This window comes from Mya arenaria, chromosome 1 (genome assembly GCF_026914265.1).
Source record: "Mya arenaria isolate MELC-2E11 chromosome 1, ASM2691426v1".
Classification (NCBI taxonomy): domain Eukaryota; kingdom Metazoa; phylum Mollusca; class Bivalvia; order Myida; family Myidae; genus Mya; species Mya arenaria.
The window spans coordinates 10553035-10569983 of NC_069122.1; the positions used below are offsets into that span (position 1 = coordinate 10553035).

The 16949-nt window shown below is 34.0% G+C and overlaps 1 protein-coding gene across 4 annotated transcripts; it reads right to left on the bottom strand.

Annotated features, from left to right (window-relative positions):
• Nucleotides 1-1130: 1130 nt before the first annotated feature.
• On the bottom strand, nucleotides 1131-15018 carry LOC128206828 (uncharacterized). Of its 4 annotated transcripts, none has more exons than XM_052909633.1 (12): nucleotides 14852-15018; nucleotides 11086-11457; nucleotides 9725-10069; nucleotides 7702-8001; nucleotides 7113-7415; nucleotides 6503-6799; nucleotides 5684-5833; nucleotides 4589-4610; nucleotides 3586-3678; nucleotides 2852-2867; nucleotides 2637-2716; nucleotides 1131-2239 (listed from the first exon to the last, which is right to left on the bottom strand). In XM_052909633.1, the coding sequence occupies exons 1-11, from the start codon at nucleotides 14970-14972 to the stop codon at nucleotides 2642-2644; spliced, it is 2094 nt and encodes a 697-aa protein (XP_052765593.1). In that variant the 5' UTR covers nucleotides 14973-15018; the 3' UTR covers nucleotides 1131-2239; nucleotides 2637-2641. The 4 variants fall into 4 exon arrangements, 3 of the variants coding, with proteins under 3 accessions (XP_052765593.1, XP_052765668.1, XP_052765510.1); XM_052909708.1 differs by having other exon boundaries at nucleotides 1155-2239; nucleotides 3590-3678; nucleotides 5735-5833; XM_052909550.1 differs by having other exon boundaries at nucleotides 1155-2239; nucleotides 3590-3678.
• Nucleotides 15019-16949: the final 1931 nt, after the last annotated feature.

The window sequence follows — 16949 nt, forward strand, 5'->3', positions numbered from 1 at the left end:
AAAACATTTTCATGTTTCGTGATCACCTTTGTATCGCATAGTTCCTCTGGCTAGTAAATATCATAGTCATGTGTACATTTCTACAGGTCTACGGGGCAGAATACGAGTTTGACTTCCACCATGACGGGGTCAGCAAGTTATTCGGACAAAACTTGAACGACGAAGACGCTCCTTGTGCAGTATTCAAATCCCCACGCGCAACATCGGTAAAGATCCCTAAGGAATGCTTCTCTGGATGGACGAAGGAATACAAGTAAAAATAGTTGTTGAGTGATCCAGGAGTGATTTACAGCAACTTGCTTAGGTAAAAATCAATGGTAAACTATTGTAAACATTATATATTATTTTCTAATATGACCTCTGGGCTTAGGCAAATATTAAAGCATACATGACCCAAACAACAACATAATGTATTTGAAAATGAGCTGACGTACATTCATATTTACAGAAAACGTAATCATTGCAGCTTTAATGAAACAGCAGCTTATGCGGCCTCTAGATTTTGAGAACAAAAAAGTATATTTTCAATTTAAATATGTTTCTTCGAATGTTACACGTCTTCAAGTTCTTTCAGACGTCACTACTTTTCATATGACGTCATAAAAAGGGGCGCAACTTCCTTATGTTCGTATAAAAAGACTTGACGTTGCTAAGTTTTGTCTATTTACGAATGAGCAAGAAAATATGTTTGCTGGCTCATTAATTCTTCTTCGATAGATCTCTTTGACTATGGTTTGTGGCAAAGCATAACCAGAGGAGGTATAGGAGGGGTGTCCTTAAAATACCGCAGATCCCATTTCTCAAATTAATGACATCAGTTTGCTATAGAACGTTGACGGGCTAACCTTTTACATTGGGCAAATAATGTGAAAAAATTTGGAATCGTAAAACGTATATTTATCATTTGTGAACTTTTTAACCAAGAATGTGTACCGAAGCACACCATGAAACAATGTTTTGTATGTAAATATATGAAGTTTTGTATTCTATCATTTCGACACATGTTGGTATTTTTGCAAGTAATTTTACAGATGTTTAAGTTACGTTTACTTATTTCATGCAGTATTTTAAGGCAACACTACAACATATCAACAATCATCCCATAAAATAGCATTGCTTATTGTTGTCTTTTGACGAGTATAAAAACGTTTTAAGCAAGCAAATTGTATAAGTTTTTTTTCTTTTATTCAAAATGTCACAGGACATGTATTTGGAATTGTAATAAAATGATAATAAATGATAATCTTTAAATGTGATTTTTTGTCAGGAGCCTTGCTTCTGTATACCAAGTTCCTTGTAATACAAATTACCATTTTCTCCATTTCATTATTTATATTATTTCTCAACTAAAGCTCCGCCCCTACTGTCTTGTGATCTCTATTTTACAATTCTTATCATTTCTCAACTAAATCTCCGCCCCTACTGTCCTGTGATCAACCTAATCCTGTTAAACTAACCTTTCACGCATGACTGTTTTTAATATGTCAAGTGCTATAATCTGTGCATTTTGCCATATTCAGTTGTTGACTACAGTCATGCCTTATTTTCATTAATAAATATCTTGGATATTTATTGCAGGTTAGTTGTATTTGTTTTTGTTGTATTGTTTACATATTGTTGATTGTAATCTGGGCATTTTGCCATATTCGGTTGTTGACTACAGTCATGCCTTATTTTCATAAATAAATATCTTGGATATTTATTGCAGGCTTGTTGTTATCACTTGGCATAAACAACAGAACCCAATAAATTCATGCCGGCTTGAGCTACCGTCGACAAAAAAGAATTTTAATGTGTAATTTCACTTCCATCATTGACTTATAATTAGCCGAAATGTGAGCTTTATTTTATGCTTTTAAGCGGATACTAAGTAGCAGGAGATTACCAACACGCCTCAGCCTCCGAGTTTATCTGCTTAGACGAGCGTCCGGAAATGGTTGTAGGAGGCGCTGTGAACATAAACGGTAAAGTCTTCTTCCTTGCAGAGGCGGTATGCGGTTCCCTCCCTTGCCCCCCATACGTTCAGGGGCGGGAACTCACGTGTGTAATGTGCAGCAAGTAAAATGAGCTCATTTATAATTGATGATACGTGTGCTGCGAGAACTTTTAAATTACGACAGATTAAATATGCACATGCTCGTCTTTTTTCCTTTTATAACGCAGTTCAAGTCCTGATTTAATGTCAAATTGTCATATAATTAAAGCACTGTCTGCACTTGGTTGTTGTAAACAGGATCTTCTGCAAACAAAAATAAATGATCTAGATAAAAAATCCAAACTTTACGATACTTCCTTATTAACCCAAAATGATTTCGAATTATGTTTAATCATTGTTTTGAAACAGTGAAGTGAATACAATCAATTTTAATACTATAATGTAATGTTGTTACATATAGATAAATTGATTATCTAAGGTACGTCGTGACCTCCACTTCTATACATGTTATCATGTTGGGTATAACAATTCATTGTTACGTATTATTACTGACAATTTCACTGAACACAAACTGAAACTGACATTTACAATTGATCGCTTCCAAAGAATCTCCCTTTCAGAATATAGTATGCATATATGTGTGTTATGAAATCTATTTCTTTCTTTGCAGTAGATATATATAATAATACATAATTCGTACCTCTCTTAGTATTCTCGTAATAAACACGTGACTTTGGATTGGAATCCTCCAGCGGCGTGTACAAGTGCGAATTGTCGGGTCTGAAAGGATTTTTAAAACGCACACTGCAAGAGTATCAACGTTGATATGAAAAGATATTAGTCCGGTATAAAGGAAATACTTACGTTAATCAAATACTTCAATAGAATTATATTGTTTTCGTTTAAATGTCTTACCCATCGTTTCCAGCATCTGAAAACAAAAACATAAATTACAGTATTTCAAATTTGAATGTTCCTGTTTATATGCATCATAAACCCATTTTCTAAGTCAATACTTCAAGGTACATACCTTCATAAATTAACTAGAGCTACAGCTTTATCTTTTTCCAAAATCCTTTCACGTGGGCCTGTCCTAATTAAGAATATGATTTAAAGATACGTCTTGGCATAAACCTGACACATACTAAGTTTCATTACAATTCCTCATTCCTCAAGTCATGACACTGCGCGGTCCTAATATACTATTGTTAAGTAAAAGTGACATATACTTTTATAATCTCATATAAAGTTAATTATACATGTCATCATTATAAGGCTACATCAAAAGCATTATCAATAGTATACACTTGTCGCATTATTTAACAGTATTAACCATTATTTTCTTTCCTTTTTTCGCTATTATCTACCTAAACTTTGACCGTTTATTATTAGTATGGTATAGCAACATAACAAAGTTCCATCTGTATAGATAATTCCAAACTAAATAAAGTCCGTGGAAACTAGCCAACGTCGTCATTTTGAATAATGCGGATTTTGTCAAGCTTGGTTTAAGTGAATTGAGTAGATATGTGGCTATACGCTATTGACTTTTAACAAATATGGACCACTGAAACAAAAACATTACATTTTAAGAGGATATATGAAACTTATAATGAAGAATTGCCATTGCATTACATGGAAGTGTTTACCTACTTAAAGCATCGTAAACGGGCGTCTCTTTGGTTGTTGATACAACTTCATACGTTACTGCAGCGTTATATCCTGGATTGTCACCATTATGGCTGCAACATGTATGTTAAGTATGCACGTGTTGAAACTCCATAACGCTTTTTTATTGTTTTTGTTTTTGTTAAAATGTACCAGGTTAACTTAATATAAAACCATGTCCATTGGGACAAATTACATACTGATAAAGAAACTGTTGTAGAAGATGACCATCAAAGTATCGATACTTTATGACTATGAGTAATTGTTTGTGTGAAATTTTAACAGTATGATGCATACCAAATTAAAACTTTGCAACAATTTTATGTATCTCAAAACAAGAATACAAACGGTCGAAAAATACGTCCGTCTTATTTTTATGCCACCAACTTTGGTGATAAGCGGTCTACATCAGTCAAATTTAGAAAGCGGACCCTGTCATTAATACGTTTTAGTCCAATTCAAGAGTCGTAACTTTGCAGTGAATGGTACCTTTCATTTCGTCAACGAACGTGGCGATTCAAACACCTTTACACTTGAGCGACTGAGACCTTCCGGCTAGAAATTGGGCGTGTTTGCTATAAACTTCGTGACCAAGTTGTTTTTTATCTAATCTTGATGTATATGTCAAATCAACGGCCATGACTCGGATTCAATTGGGATTTAACAGATATGTTTTCATTGCTATGAGTTTTTAAAATAAAAACATCATGACCAAGCTTACTTATGATGTTGGAGGTATTTCGATTTTGCCAAAGTATGACAGCGGACACAATCAGTTCAGTTCATTATTTTTTTGTAATTCCAAGGACCATAACTCTAAAGTGATTTTGACTCTCGGCTTGTTATCATACTTTTCCGAGATAATTTATGGGGTTTAACAGCTGACAGTTTTACATGAAATCCATTTTTTATTTATCAAAGGAAAAACAAAGTAGCAACACAGACAACACAAAGTATATTGTCTACACAAGTATAGAAACTTACCAATTTTGACCTGAATCCATATCTGAAAAAAATGAGACATTTCTTTTACCTTTATTCATTGACCAGATTCTTTTAGATGAATTATGTATCGATTAATAAGAATACTATGAGGGAAACTGGGGGTGTCACCCTAGGCTGATTTCCGGAATATTATATATAGTTGCGAGACGAATTGTCTATTCCAGGCATGATATAGGGATGCTTTATATAAGGACACATTAAGAGAAATGTCTGGCAATTTTAGACAAAAAATTGACTCTCCGCTGGTTTTGAATGCATACGTTGAACGATCAAGATACGTTGAATCCAGTGCAAACAATTTCATATAATTATACTAGTTTAACAACAAATGACACTATCAAATGAACATGTGTAAATTTGAAGCGAGTGAAGCGAGCGCTGGAAAATGGAGTGGAATGACTTTTATGACCAAAATTGCATATCACACTGCCTTATATATTGCGCCTTATATGTTTGATTGCATGTTGGTGACTTTGATGACCAGAGGTTTGTGCATATCACACTGCCTTATATATTGTGCCAAATATGTTTGATTGCAAGTTGATGACTTTTCACTTCGGTCAGAATAATGCGGGCCTACATATCATTCAAGGCTATATGTAGCTAGATCAAATATCAGAATGATATGGGTCAAATGGAATTTATGTGTACACTCATAAAGCAACTTAGACTTCTCGAAAGTTGAAAAAAGCGTTACATGGTAAATCCGTTTCAGTTTAAAGATAATATAAATAAAAGTATGTAGATTGGCTAGTACTTTATTCATGTGCGAAGATGGATACCATTTTAAAGCCATTCACATTGATTTGATAATTTCCGTTTGCGATTGTTTCACTAAATGGTATAACTGTATATTCATAACATCACTACGAATCAAATAAAGTATAACTACGAAATTTATTTATTAAAACACCCCTTAAATCCTTGAAATAATTTGAAACAGAGAACATTTATTAACCAGTTGAATTTGAATTTCACTATTGGAAGGAATATAAACGCGTTACGTATTGAAATTATTGTTTATTTTACATGATGTGATCTAAAACACATATATGCTGGTGATACATGCTATACCTTCTTCCTTCAATATGGACATGATGCAGGCACAGTTTAATGTGTTCTTACGTCTCAGAATGAACACCAAGACGATTACAGCAACAACTATACCGAGACTTCCACCAACTGCACCACCAATAATGGGAGAATGATTTGAAGTTATGTCTTCTGAAATAAAAATAACGGTATAACTTATCCAAGTAAGCCGTGATTGTGTCTTTCGGTTATATCAAATTAACATAACTCCGAATCAAATGCTTAACGGTTGTAATAAAGCTTTCGACATTAGAAGAATAAGATAAACATGACTTGTAATAAACTCGATAACAACCCCAATACAACTATACACCTTTCAATGTTTATCACCAACTGGGGTGGCGGAGATATAGCGGACGTCGGACAACGGTTGATTCCCGACGGACGGGATGTGTATAGGCCCGGTGAGACCGCCTCCCGGAAAAAGACCTGGTAGGATTTTTGAGAAAACATTTCTGATGCCCGCCCCCTGATATTTTGAAAAGATTCATTGCTCCTTGATATTATTGTAACATAATATAATTTATTTTTATTTTTAGAAAGGTTTCTAGAAGACTTCTTTAAGTGTGTACCTAACCTACCAGCATAACACATATCTGTAAGTCGTTCGTGCCGAATAAATGTCGAACCCACTAAGAAATTGAACGACAATGCATTTATGTATTTATTTTTCTTTCAATGATGATGTACCATTCGGGTAAATAGGTGTGACTTGGTACAGTGTCTAAACAAACACTTACACTATTATTCCGGAAAGTATCAGTAATGCATTTGGTACCGCAACCAAATAATTCAACTTACCTGTGTCTGTTTTAACTTCCAGTGACTGATTTTGCATGCATGGGCCAATTTTGTTCTTTGAATATAAAGTTACATCATAGAGTTTGCCGCCTTCTAAACTTGATATTTCCACTTTGTATATCACTGTTTCATCATCCTCTGGCTTGGTAAGAGTGTAGTATTTGGAGTCAGGTCGCTTCTTATAAACCAGTACGAATGACTGTTGAAGCCCTCCATTAAACTCTCCGTTCCACTGCACTGTTGCCATTGTAGTTGACTTCGAAAGCAGGCTAAAGTTTGTAGGACACTGTGGCACATCTAGTCCAATGAAATAAATGCACTATGTTACTCAATTTTACATCACGATTTGTATATCATTGCCATTGCGATCGTGATGTCACGCTTCATGAAACTTTTAAGTATGACCATTGCTTAGCATGTCTAAGTAGTCCGTTCAACTATAAACATTTCACTACATTGACGATAAGACATTGTAATTCAATGCAAAATAAATGTCGTTTTTGAGGAACCGAAAGGTCAATTACTAATCTACTAATCTATTTTAATATAATGATTATGTTATAACGCAAAACTCTAGACACATTACGTGAACAAAATTTGTAATACATACCTTGAGGATTCAGATAAAAGTGTTCCCGTAAATTTGGTGCTATTCCATTTGAAACTTCCAGAATATATGAGACATAATCGTCCACTTGAATATTCAAAATGGTTAATGATGTGAGCAGATCTGTTGTTGTGATAAAATGGCTTCCTCTATTAACTTTGTTATATGATGTTCCATTCCACGTTTGCCATTCGAACATCGGCGGTGGATATGCCATAGCCAAAAAAGTAAAAGTTACATTTCCATGTAGGTATCCAGTGAAATTTCGCTTTATATGTTCAAGACTATCGGATGGTCTAGGAGAGCCTATAAAAGACGTTCTATCATTTATTGCATTGTAATTACGCGTACGGACAGTTTGTCGAATTGTACTATTTCCCGAGTGTATTGCGTTGAAATTATTGTCTGCTTATACAATCGATAAATGCAAGTTTACTAGTAAAATGTTCTTCTTTCCATTCACGTTTATTTGATTCCCTTAAATTGTTTTGGATTGGTCAACAATATACTTCACATTAACGAAAACATACATTACATGAATATTTAAGGGATACATTGAAAATCCTACTTATATTAAAACACAACAACATACATTTCACTAACAACTGCAACTCTTTTGATGGCGTTCTTTTCAAATCCGTGTAGTTGTTGAATCCTGAACAAGTGTAGACAGCAGCATCAGAGCATGAGGCATTTTGAATAACATACTCTATTTGGAGAACATTTCTTCTTTCAACCAAGATTGTTGCCATGTGTTTTTGTTTCAATCTGACCGTAGAGCGAGGGTTGCTGAAAACCTCACATACGATAACAACTGTCTCCAATTCATTTATGGCAACGATAGTTTGATTTGGAAAAGCGCCGACATCAAATCTAGAAATTGATGTATTGTCTGAAATGAACGATCGTTACGGTATAGTAAGTATAGTATAAATTAATAGTATGGTTGGATAATCGTTTTTGCTAATACATATATGTGGCTGGGCGATGCCGTGAAAGAAACTTACCCTTGCTTAACGGTTTGACGGACACTAGACGGTGTTTTGAATATGAAAACTCATTCAGACCGCACAGGAATATATTAAACATCTAAAGTTATACAAATACTTTCTACTGCCCTATAATTGGCCATATGATTGATTTTTCTGATCATTATACTTTATGATACTAAATAATGATATAGAGTCGCATCGATGTTATCCAATTCAATGATTGTATACACCCGGATTGATGGAAAATGCAGGAAAAAATGCTGAGTGTGACAAAGTGATAAACAGTAGATGTATTGTGAGTTGGCCTCAAACGTGTATTAATTGTACATAGCATGAGATGTTTTAAGGTGTACCACCGTTATCACTACTCACTATTTTATTATCCCGTCGATTTTAATGATTATCTAATGTTAACGTTTTAGCATGAAAAGTTTTATTAATTTTGAACAACCAGTTATCCAAAAGAATATGTTTGGATATCGTTGTTTTTTGTAACTTCGTAAAATAAATAATCGTGAAAGAGTCAACAATTGGGACTGTTCAACTCATAATATTTAAGGTGACACTCTTATTCAAAATCAATACATACACATGTATAACAAACATAAATTTTGAGTGATAAACCTGCAATTATGGAAAATACTTAATACTGAAAACAAGATTGAAACCGTGTATTTAACAGCAGGGAGCGCAAAAATGATTGGTGAATGCTAAAAGATTTACTGTGATCTACCATAGTCTCATAAGGTAGAAATACCGTGTTTTATGCACATTTCTTCCAAACTGAATTAGTATTATTGCGCCCAATGACAGGACAGAAGTATCGAACAAACGCACGCGATTTCGATGGGAAATGCCATTGCACTTTATACAGATATAATATGAAATTGATAAACAACAACCATCGTTAAGGAATGAAGTGTTAATGTAAATATATATTATTATTTATTATAAGATACATATAAGCAACTGTGTAAAGGAACATAAAAAATCAATGTTTTTTTAAAGAAATACACAGACTTTCAAGAACTGAAAATTGGTTTTATAAACTAGTATTGTAAATACGTATTTCTATTTGTCACTTACATTTACACTCAAATTTCCTTTTCATTGTATGGTTAAAAACGTTGTATAAAGTGTAAACTTTTCACGGCGTTGTTATGTTCGTTACATAAATGTGGTCAGTAGTCAAAAAGGGTATTTTACATATTACTCTGTTAAAGCAAATTTCGTATATGAAACATATGAAGATGTCTAAGATGTCAAAATATTAAGATTTATCTATCTTATCTAAGTTTCCATGATCTAGAAACAGAAAAATAGCCGTTATAATATAATTCCACGAGAAGGACATAATGTGAAGTGAGTCCAAATGAATGTGTTGAAAATGAATGGCACTTTAGTCTTATTTGTAATTGATAGAAATTATTTCGATCCAACAATATACTACACAAATATTTTGTTAAGAAAATTACGACTTGATACTGTTATAGTATTGTTGCACATCCAATATTGTTCATTGATATTGTGTAATTTTGTATATTTTTATGGGTGCAATTTAAAAGGAAAGGAAACAGGGAAATACAACTGAGCAACGTTTTCTTTCGTCTTAATAAAACTTACATTTAACATCCAGAAGTCTTGTCTCAGACACAAGCTGCTTCCCGGCAACATTACTGGCCATGCAACAGATTCTCAATCCATCATCTTTACTGGAAGCGGTGAAGGTCAATATACTCTCTACATACTCCAGGCCCTCGACATTACTGGCAGAAGAACTTGAAACTAAAGACGTGATATCCACTCCAGACTGAGAGCACGTGTCTCCTGTGACCTTAAACCATTTTATTGTCGCCATGGGAAGTCCACCTGATGATCTACATTTGAATGTCTCAAAAGAACCGGCGTCCATTGTCACTGTCAAAACTCTGGGATCTGTCATGGTTACCGCCGTGATTGGGACTAAAGCTAAAATAAAAAGTATTGGGTACAAGTTCACCCTCAAAAGATTTAAGGTGACTTCGATACAATATGTGAATGGGCAACACAACCGAAACCGTTTGCCTATTGGATTTATCTTAGTTATAACACTACGTCATATATACTTTGATAGGTCTATGATTTACACGTTGTACATTACATGCCCTTCTAGGCATATTTTGAGTAAACACGCATAACTATTTAAAAGTTTGTAGAACATACATGTGAGAAAATTAATGGTTTCAAAAATATAAAAAATAAATACAGAAAATAGAGCAAAATATTTTGAACATATAGCAGTACAGCCCACTGCTTCATTTACAACGTACTTGGCAACATTCACACGAACGCTGTCAAATAATTACCGACGGTCATGTTTACATACTTTAGATCAAAGTTATTATCTTTGTCAAAGTAATGGTATTTGTAAAATTACATTGTTTTAATATAAATGTTTAAAGGAGAATCAAATACTGTTATTTGCTTTGAAACTGTCTGTTTTTATGTTTAAAGCAATGCCATTTTGATAAACGAAATAATGCTTAGCTACAAGCAACGTTGCAAGTGATGAACTTTATTGAAACTGTCTGAATTTAAGGTATGTCTACATTTTATATTAAAGCTGCACTCTAACAGATTGAACGTTTTGACAACTCTTTTTTTGTCTTGGAACGAGCCAATTATTGCGAAAAATGGAAACCAGTTATATAAGATTGCTTACAAAAAATCAGATCGCAGAATTTCTTATTTAAGTTCAAAAAATGATGTTTTATGCGTTTTTCTTAAACCGTTAGTAACGGTTAAAGCCATAAAACATTGATTTTCGAACAGAAATATGAAAATCTACGATCTGATTTTTTGTCAACAATCTTATATCAGATATTTTCGCAAAAATTTGCTTTTTCCAAGACAAAAAATTAAAAAGGTGTTTAATGGTATATCTGTGAGGGTGCGACTTTAAGGTAATTTAATGATATTGTTAAAATCTTAAAAAGGAGACTTACCTTGTAATTCAATTGTTATTTGGTTGCTTCTCTGATAATGACCGGTTGAGCCTATGAGCTGATGACATTGCCATTGTTCTCCATTACGTTCTTCTCCGATGTTATAAATGGTGATGGTGAACACGTTCTTTGCTTGGCAGGAGTATCCATATTGGGATTCGTTCCCAGATAGTTTCGTGCATGTGCCATTCGGTGATTGTTGAATATATACCTTTCCATGAAATGTACCATTTCTTCCGGAATCCCATACGCAAATTGTAGTAAGATCGGTACGTTGTCCTTCATAGGAACAGGATAGCGTCTTGTTTTGGCCCCTTCGAACAGACACGCTCCCAGATGGTACAACGATCGGGTTGCATTGTATGATTGTTACTAAAACCATGAATAAAATCTTCAATATCGACTTCATATAAAAAACCAATTATTTGATCGAAAAAGTGCTATATTGCCAAAACAGCGAAAATGTAATGTTGCAGTACGAGACACACCGCTTCAACTGCCGAAACAGGTTGCCTGGAACTGTTAATATGTTTTTCACATATTTCTAGTTTTCGTTCTAACAGTCTTTCATCTCATGATGAAACTGTGTTTGTCAAAAATGGCATGCATTCATAATTTTTGCGCCATGGTGATAACAACTATTATAGGGTTGATACACCTTTTTGAGATCGTTACGATCTGCAAAGGCCCGCAAAAAGGTCTACAGTCCGAGTGCGTAGCTCTAGGGTTGTAAACTATTATAAGGGGCTTTACAGATGGTAACGACCGAAATAAAGGTGTATTATCGCTATTATTGCATAAAATACACAGTAATTGAAAAAGTTTTACATTAAACTCGATAAGGGCCGCTACACAACTCGAAAGTTGCATTTTTGTTTCAGTCTTCAGTCGATTGGAATGTTTTGTTTTAGACAGTGACTGGATTCTTTACACAGAGGACCTATCGGGAAATCGATTAGTTACCGATATATTATCACTTTAAAATTTATATGTTTTGGCAACTAATTTAAACCGGAAAAATGTGTTAACATGTTCTGGATAAAATGTACAGCATCTTCATCATCAGAGAAAAAAATATTTGAACATTCTTTGTTCATTGCATACGACGTAATGGAATCATATTCATATAAGTCGTTTGTTCTGAATAAAATCGACAGAAATCACTCAAGTTGAGAAGAGTTAAATGTTTTAGACTTAATTTAGAGCTTTTATAGCAAACAAATAGTCAAAACAACAGCAGAAACACTTCAGCTTGCCAGGAAAGGAAAACTCAGAAGAAAATATGTAAGATAAATTTGGTTTATTTCATTTTTGATATTATTTGATATTTGTATACAGCTTCTTATGGAGAATTTTTTTTGCAAAAGTTTGCATCGTTGACCCACTTTCGGTAAAAAAACCCAGGTCGCTCAGCGGCCATTGTTATGACGCGTGCCATGATAGCGCTAATGCAAAACAAGAAGCCGATAATTAACAGCACGTGAATTTACTGAATAATGCAGGTTTTCTATCGATAACGCCCGGGAATTTGCGTTTTATCACTCCACAATAAAAGACCGAAAACACACATGCAATAATAGCAGATTTTTTACCGATTAAATATCTTTGAGACTTAGTCAATTAAGTGGCGGTTCGGTACAATGCAACTTGATTACACACAAAGGCAATCCAGAATTTCTTTGAATATCTGAGTAAAAACAAGTTGTATATATTTTGCTTAGCATTTTGTGCAGTGAAATACTATGACCACTTTGTAATAGTCTCAAGATATTCGATAGACTTTATTTTAGTTTCATGTGAAAGTACAATTTGTATAAACAACAAGTGATTTTTAGGAGAAAATTAATCATTGGATAACACTTTGTGTCAAACATTATTGTGTAAATTTGATTGTCAATGACAAGACTAACAAAGGAATGAAATCAATTTGAAGTTGATAGCAGTGATGATGACTATGAATAGGAACACATGTCATTCATCAAACCAAGGTTACACACTCTGCTGGGAAAGCTACACGTATGAGCTGTGGATGTCTAAGGATTGATGCATATACGGCCAAGACATAGGTCGGCAGCTGAAGTAAACCCTGCATGGCGATATTAAGCGATGTGTTTTTGCATAGTTTGGTAGCTAAGACCCTGTATACAAGAATCCAGTTGTCTAATATTGTGAATGAATATTTTCATTTAGTCGTAAGCCATTAAAGTTTTATTTTAAAGATTAAGAAATTGTGTAATTGCATATAAAATATTGGATAAAGAAAATTCAATAAGGCGTCCAAGATGGCTGAAAATATTATGAAAATGTTTCATTTTTAAATTACTGATCCGTTAGATTTGATTGTTTGCCGAACATGTTCTTTAGTTAATCATTTGAATACAAAACTAATATACATGTATTAAGAATAGAGACAGCATTTTGAACAATATCAAATATAAAATTGCTTCCAAAGCAGTCGCCAAAATGGATTAAAATGGAGATGTTATTGTGCATATGTTTGCTATTTTGTTATATCACGTCTAAAATGTTTTTGTATTTATTATTTACTTAGTCAAATCAAATCACTGTACACTGAAACATTCAAAATATGATCTAAAAGCCAAGATCGCCATTTATTATCGAAGTGGCATCTTTCCCATTAATTATTAACCTATTTCTATTGTTTTAATTAAATAATGGTAATTTCTCAGAATTGAATAGGAAATAAGATAACACTATCTGTTTAAAGAGTACCTCCGCTCCTTTTGCCATTGGTGCCTATTAGGAAACCTCATATTTCACATTTCTCAATCTGCATTTAGATATCTTTAAAAGTAATTGATCTTCCTGGTCTATAAAGACTACACAAGATGCATGCTGATGCTATAATGATTTGCCCGTTTAAACATGACCGATTGTCGCTGAACGCTGAAACAGTTTACGTAGAAGTTTTTGGGGAGAGATAAAATAACTAGAATTAATGGTAATTATCTAACGATGGGAATGGTGATAAAGGCGATTATGTACCACCTTAAATCTCACTCTACAATGAACCCAATTTAAAATAAGACAAAGATACGAATCCTGACAATACACGATCAGCACCAGGTGTCCCTTAGTTATTCTAATGCTGCCGTGATTATGCCGTGCTAGATCGTAACACGGACTTAATAGGTTGTAACGTGGATCTGCGTTGCATCCGTTAGTATTCGACATGACATTCGTGCTCTCGTCGTTGATGAATCGGTGCCTTTGTCGTGGTCATTGTTACATACATTGTCACGGTTCGTGAAACATGACTAAAGATTTTACATCTTGGCTTCTACTTCTGCATATGATTTGAATTAACTACGTTTTGATCTGTATTGCTACGTATCAAACATAGTCTCATACGATGCTTAACGCTTAAGCTAGGGTTTAAATGCGACTCCAATTTTCTTGTACATACCCAATTTAGCATGATCAGCTACGGCTACAGTAAAGACCAATAACGCTACCAGCATGACCACAGCACACGCTAAACTTCTATGTCCGAATCATACAGCTGTCGCATGATCCAAAAGGCGCATCGAATCGTACAAAATCTTAACTAAGTTCGTACTCAACGTTACTTCCATGCCAATACCGCGGTAAACCGCGCAGGGAAAGTGAATACAAAACTATCGGGTAAACAGTTGATAATAAAATAAATCGTAAAACTGATTATGCATGACCATCGTCATGAAAATTCATAGAATGTTTAACATTATGCACATAACATAAAGATAACTCAAAAGTTTCAACTTACCCCAGAATTGTATGACGATCAATGAATGGACCAAAAACAATGTTCTGTATTCCATCCCGTAAAGTGATAAAGATATACATATCAAGTAACAGCATAAAGAAACCAATAACATCCTGTGCATACATTAACACAGTTTATTATTAATAAAACACTTGTATTTAAATGCAGAAAGGAAGTTTATAATAACACATTAAGGAAGTTTAAGTTAGTTTGTTCTGATGTTCATTAAAGCGTCAGAGAAGGATATTTATTTTCTATGTGGAGGCGTATAGACGATCTAAATCTCACGCTAGCGTTAAATTTTAACTCTAAATGTGTTAAGCATTAGAAAGGAAGAATACAACTGATAAAACCCGTATCTTAATGCAGAAAGTTTTGAATTACAAGCTTGACTTATTCGCATGAAATTCATTATTCAAATACGTTATGCTTCCCCTCCTAAGACATTGATTCCAGTTATATGATACAAATCAATGTCATAATCGTAGAAAAAAATGCAGTGATAGTATGTAATAGTAAGTAAGTAATTTTCGTATTCTAAACGATAAAGTCGACTGCCTCTATGTTCCAAAACCCTGCAATTATAAACAAATAAACCAAACTCAATGAGCAATTACTCATTTATATCTTGTTTTGATAATTTAGAAGTTATCTTCGCTCATCTTTCGAGTATAAGTGTATTTATCCTTCGAATTCAAAACCACCAGCTCATTAACTGTATGCTTATAGTTTCCTATTGTTGTGTATATAGAAACATACATTATTTGACATTTATTTTGTACTTTGATACCAATTAAACCTGCTGTACATATGTTATGCTCTCAATATATGGAGGAAATAAAAGATCTATCAATCTATCGGGCACATCGCGGCACCGACTTATGTCATAGAATGGTGAAAAGTAAACTTGCCTTGTTTATTCCAAAATAGGATATTTAAACATCCCTGAGTCCCGGTGGCGTTTGGTATTTATCACGTCTGTGATAGCCCTCAGGCTAGTTGATTTTGGGGTCAGTAAAACAAAGGTCGAAATGTTTAAAACATAAGTTAGAAATGATATACCATGAAGAAGTTGATATAATTCAGTAGCAATCATTGAGATGTATAAAGAAAATTGGAAGGATATCATTAGTAAAGTGTATAACTGAAATCCCTTTTTTATCATTTTACGCCTCCTGAAAATCTATTATTTGAGAAATTGGCAACTCAAGATCTGGTCACATGTAAATAATGGTAGAATTTATTGCAACATTTATAGTTATCATTTCAACAAAAGGCAACACCCTGGTAAAATTAATTAAGTTCCCAACAACAATTCATTCCTTTATTACACAAAATGACGTATTATTCGGAATTTTAATATTTTGTATTCGCCGATTATCATAGAGGATTTAAGCTGCCCTGTGTAAATTTTGAGATGTATGGCAAAATTTGGAATGTGCTTTGTGTAAATGCTTTTAAAGAATGGCATATAATATTCGTAGTTATATGTGCTTGTTTGTGCGTCCGTTCGTTTGTCTGTCCATTATAACATTGCCTCGGTAATAACTTATTATTGATATAATTTTATTTAAACTTATGATCACAGAAATGTACAGCACCATTGGAAAGTGTATCCTGCATATAATCCATGCTCTTATCGTAAAGCTCAATGTCACACTTGAAGGACATTGTTATACAGCATGGATTTCATAGCACAGTAACACTAGTAAATGACAAACAGCCTGAAGTTCAATTCCGACCTGATGTCTTTATGTACAAAATAATATACCTTTGAATACTTTTAAGATGTTCCCCGTACAATTTCGTACCTAATAAATTTGCGACTGTGTGTAACTAGAAATTCGCGACTAGCTAGTACTCTTGCGACCTGCATTTTTTAATAAACATGTGATGCGACTGTTATGCAACGCCACCCCACCCCCTGTTAGACCTTCCCTGGTTCTTAAACGTGCCCCAGTCTGAAGCATTGACATAAGTGGGACCCCGAAGAAGTGTTAAAAATTGCTAAAGCGGTGATGCAGTGGATCGAATTTTCGAGCACTTGATTGATTGTTATAAAGTGTCTAACCAAGTGCTAGGGCTGAGTACCGGTTCT